This window comes from Agrilus planipennis, unplaced genomic scaffold (assembly GCF_000699045.2).
Source record: "Agrilus planipennis isolate EAB-ADULT unplaced genomic scaffold, Apla_2.0 scaffold7, whole genome shotgun sequence".
NCBI lineage: Eukaryota > Metazoa > Arthropoda > Insecta > Coleoptera > Buprestidae > Agrilus > Agrilus planipennis.
Window position 1 is genome coordinate 1609205 of NW_020439340.1, and position 4557 is coordinate 1613761.

The 4557-nt window shown below is 30.0% G+C and overlaps 1 protein-coding gene and 2 long non-coding RNA genes across 5 annotated transcripts in view; all 3 read right to left on the reverse strand.

Annotated features, from left to right (window-relative positions):
- Positions 1-1261, reverse strand: LOC108734197 (the record flags this gene model as incomplete). Its single annotated transcript, XM_025978639.1, is given in 5 exon segments — positions 1-91; positions 283-433; positions 606-843; positions 903-1078; positions 1141-1261. Coding segments are annotated over 5 exon segments (690 nt in total), but the record flags the coding sequence as incomplete, so codon positions are not given.
- LOC112905706 overlaps positions 1-2318 on the reverse strand; it is a 9731-nt gene extending 7413 nt beyond the window's left edge. Inside the window, exons 1-3 of one of the 3 annotated variants that reach the window (XR_003231962.1) lie at positions 2114-2315; positions 1867-2051; positions 1669-1803 (exon numbers count right to left, since the gene is read on the reverse strand). This is a non-coding gene — a long non-coding RNA (uncharacterized LOC112905706). Of the gene's footprint in view, positions 1-1668; positions 2052-2113 lie in introns of all 3 variants that reach the window. The other 2 variants (XR_003231960.1, XR_003231961.1) reach the window with 2 other exon arrangements.
- A 603-nt stretch (positions 2319-2921) lies between these two features.
- LOC108734199 lies at positions 2922-3956 on the reverse strand. The gene is made up of 3 exons (XR_003231959.1): positions 3768-3956; positions 3521-3705; positions 2922-3457 (listed from the first exon to the last, which is right to left on the reverse strand). It is a non-coding gene; the product is annotated as an uncharacterized LOC108734199 (long non-coding RNA).
- Positions 3957-4557: the final 601 nt, after the last annotated feature.

Genomic DNA, 4557 nt, shown 5'->3' on the forward strand with positions numbered 1-4557 from the left:
CAGTCCAACAATAAAATCTTTTGTCAATTTGTTACCTTTACACCATTTTTCTACCAAATCTAATGCACAATCCTTAGAATCGGTCACTCTCCTAAAATTATTACACATAATACTAATTTTTAAATATATTTGTTATAGTAAGTGCAAAAGTATTAAAAGTAAATAATTTTGAATTACTTCTAAACTTTTAGTTTAACGCGAATTTGAAAACCAATTTAATCCCTTTAACAAGTACTATAAAAAAATAATTTGTATCTATCCAACAAATAAATAAATACTTACTTACAATACCTTTCCTTAGAAAAATATGGCTCAGGTATCTCTTTATGTTGGGCTTCCTTCATACAAGAAAACATATTTTCTTTAACGGAACGATTTCGTTCCTGAATAAAATATGCCAAGCAATCCAATCCTTCCATACATTTTGTTAATTCTGAAATTGTAATTTATGAAAGAAGGTAAAAGGAATAAGAATAAAAATCCTCGGAGAAATGTCCATGATAACACTGGCGTACATTTTTAATTTCAAACGAAAAATATAAAGTTTTTGAAACAGCGCCGCGTTGCTTTATGCTAAATAAAAAATTATCGATAAGACCACTTACCATTTAATAATGGTACCAATTCGTGACAACCATAATGAAGCATAGCAGTTATAGAATCAGCCAAATAATCGGTCAAAAACTTCTCCTCTTTTCTTTCACAAACGTTTATTTTATTTTTGGCTTCATCAAAACAAGACCGTAATTTTAGAATTTTTTCAGGACAAACTTTTGATGGTAATTCCATTTCTGCAGGTAAAGGAATTGCCTCAAGACATTTTTTCAAATCTTCGGTATTTTTCTAAAATAAATCGAAAGATTTTAAAATGCCGAAAAGACGCTAAATTTCTTGTTGTTTACCTCCAATTCCTCAAATGCATTCTCCCCGCCATTTTCAACGCAAATTTCCTTAACCCTCTCTAATCTGTGGTCAAAATAAATACTAGTAATAGCTTCCAAAAAGGGATGTCCCGAAAATGTGTTATTTGAATTAACATTCAAGATATTTTGTATAATTTCATTTCCAAAAGCAAATCCTAAAATTATCGGTTTATCATTAGGTACCCATTTTTTTTTTTAATACACCATGGAAACTCACCGTTAAGGAAAAATAAAAAAAGAAATCTCTTCATTATATATTTTGAAATAAAATTTGTACAAGAAGAAGATACTTTCGCGTGCTACTATGTTTGTCGTCAGTGTTTCAAAGAAATATTCTACCATTTAAAAATTAGATCCTTAATAAGATAAGTGACTTTTTAAGTACATCTTAAATTGGAAAATTGTTTCGTGTAAATGTAACCACGTGAATCAGTAAATGCTGTTATTGTGATAGACATTTAACTATCCTGCAAAACGGAGCATTTTTAAGGCACTATTACGTAGTAAAAAAGTTTAGCATAATTGTTTCTCAACAAAAGCAAAAATGGATTTATTGTTAATTAAAACCAACTCATCTATTAACGGTTTTATTTAAAGTTGATGCACTTTACATTATTCCCCTTTAAATTTTAAATGAAATTTTGCTTATATTTATACAATACAAATTCACAGTTGTATGTGAATGAGGCCTAAAACTAAACCGTACATGTTAATTTACATTTCAAATAAAAAATACGAAGTTAACCTTTTATTTTCACAGTAATTACTTCATACCATCTTCTTATTTATACAGACTTCATAATAACAATGATGAGATACTTCTTTGTGATAAACAGTCGAAAAAGTTTGTGTGTTACATTGTATAAGCGAAGCACAATAACTAGAAAAGTATCATATTACCTATGCATACTAACTGTATGAATACGAAAACCTCCATTCCTACCTCGAGTTTTTAATAAATCAACTTATAAAAGTAACTAGCTCTCAGTCCTTAAATGCTTTTGACTGGTAAAATTAGAAGTAGCTCTAATACTATCCAAATAGTAGGTAGAACATGAACTTCAAGACCACCAACGAGACCAAGACAGCTACAGGTATGTATAGTCCCACTTCTAGTTCCATTAACACCTTGAACACATCAAACGACAGCCATATATTGATTTAGATTTTTGTTAGTTCCTTGGGCTTACTTTTTAATAGGCGATGTTGTATTTCTGCATAAAAGTCTCTTGTATACAAACAGTGGCCATTTTTTTGTAACATTCCACAACACCAAATATATTCATTTTTAAAATCTATTAATATGCTATTGTTTACTTCACAATCAGTAACCGAATGATGTAATTCAATATTTAAATCCTTCTTTTTCAAATTGCATTCGACTCCAAAGCTGAATAAAAGCGCATTATTATTTGCATCACTTCCAAAACACGATTAAATTCGCAGCAGTATATATGAATGCACCTTACCTAAAACAGTAATAATAACACTAAAAATAAAATTGCTACTTCGAAAAAGACCTCTTGCGACTTATGCTCTCCTAATACAATAGTTGAAATTTATGAAAATTTTCGGTTTTGGGCCAAATACGAGGGTTAGTCAAAAAATAATTGGAAAATCAAAATTGAAAAAGACCTCTTGCGACTTATGCTCTCCTAATACAACAGTTGAAATTTATGAAAATTTTCGGTTTTGAGCCAAATACGAGGGTTAGTCAAAAAGTAATTGAAAAATCAAAAATTGAAAAAGACCTATTGCGACTTATGCTCTCCTAATACAAATTTTCGAATTTAACAAAGTTTTCTGTTTTGCGTCATATACGGGGGCTGGTCAGAAAGTTAACCAAATTTCAAAAAACAACCTGATTTTTCTATTACTTTTTGACTAACCCTCGTATATGACACAAAACAGAAAATTTTGTTAAATTCGAAAATTTGTATTAGGAGAGCATAAGTCGCAATAGGTCTTTTTCAATTTTTGATTTTTCNGTATTTTAAGATTAATTAAATTCATCATTCCATGCGTAAAATATGTAGAATCAAATCTACAAGTAGATTCAAAAATGGACGTCAGTTAAATGAAATATACCCACTGGAAGTAAAACACTGTGCTTGCTTATTTTTGAGAGATTCTTTTCTCTTATCCTCTTGATCCATGATCTTATAATAAGGCAACTTAATTCCAAAAATGACATGGACTTTAAATCTGCAAATAGTTTTGCAATCCAACCAATAAAAACAAAGCCATGTCTACAAAGGTATTATATGTACTGTTATTTCAAATCATTAAATCTACTTGTGCAAATTTTTACAATACAAATTCACAGTTGTATGTGAATGAGGCCTAAAACTAAACCGTACATGTTAATTTACATTTCAAATAAAAAATACGAAGTTAACCTTTTATCTTCACAGTAATTACTTCATACCATCTTCTTATTTATACAGACTTCATAATAACAATGATGAGATACTTCTTTGTGATAAACAGTCGAAAAAGTTTGTGTGTTACATTGTATAAGCGAAGCACAATAACTAGAAAAGTATCATATTACCTATGCATACTAACTGTATGAATACGAAAACCTCCATTCCTACCTCGAGTTTTTAATAAATCAACTTATAAAAGTAACTAGCTCTCAGTCCTTAAATGCTTTTGACTGGTAAAATTAGAAGTAGCTCTAATACTATCCAAATAGTAGGTAGAACATGAACTTCAAGACCACCAACGAGACCAAGACAGCTACAGGTATGTATAGTCCCACTTCTAGTTCCATTAACACCTTGAACACATCAAACGACAGCCATATATTGATTTAGATTTTTGTTAGTTCCTTGGGCTTACTTTTTAATAGGCGATGTTGTATTTCTGCATAAAAGTCTCTTGTATACAAACAGTGGCCATTTTTTTGTAACATTCCACAACACCAAATATATTCATTTTTAAAATCTATTAATATGCTATTGTTTACTTCACAATCAGTAACCGAATGATGTAATTCAATATTTAAATCCTTCTTTTTCAAATTGCATTCGACTCCAAAGCTGAATAAAAGCGCATTATTATTTGCATCACTTCCAAAACACGATTAAATTCGCAGCAGTATATATGAATGCACCTTACCTAAAACAGTAATAATAACACTAAAAATAAAATTGCTACTTCGAAAAAGACCTCTTGCGACTTATGCTCTCCTAATACAATAGTTGAAATTTATGAAAATTTTCGGTTTTGGGCCAAATACGAGGGTTAGTCAAAAAATAATTGGAAAATCAAAATTGAAAAAGACCTCTTGCGACTTATGCTCTCCTAATACAATAGTTGAAATTTATGAAAATTTTCGGTTTTGAGCCAAATACGAGGGTTAGTCAAAAAGTAATGGGAAAATCAAAATTGAAAAAGACCTCTTGCGACTTATGCTCTCCTAATACAAATTTTCGAATTTAACAAAATTTTCTGTTTTGCGTTATATACGAGGGCTGGTCAAAAAGTTATAGAAAAATCAATTTTCAAAAAACAACTTGAATTTTCCATTACTTTTCGACCAACCTTCGTATTTGGATCAAAACTGAAAATTTTCATAAATTTCAACATTTGTATTAGGAGAGCATAAGTTGCATCGGGTCTTTTTCAA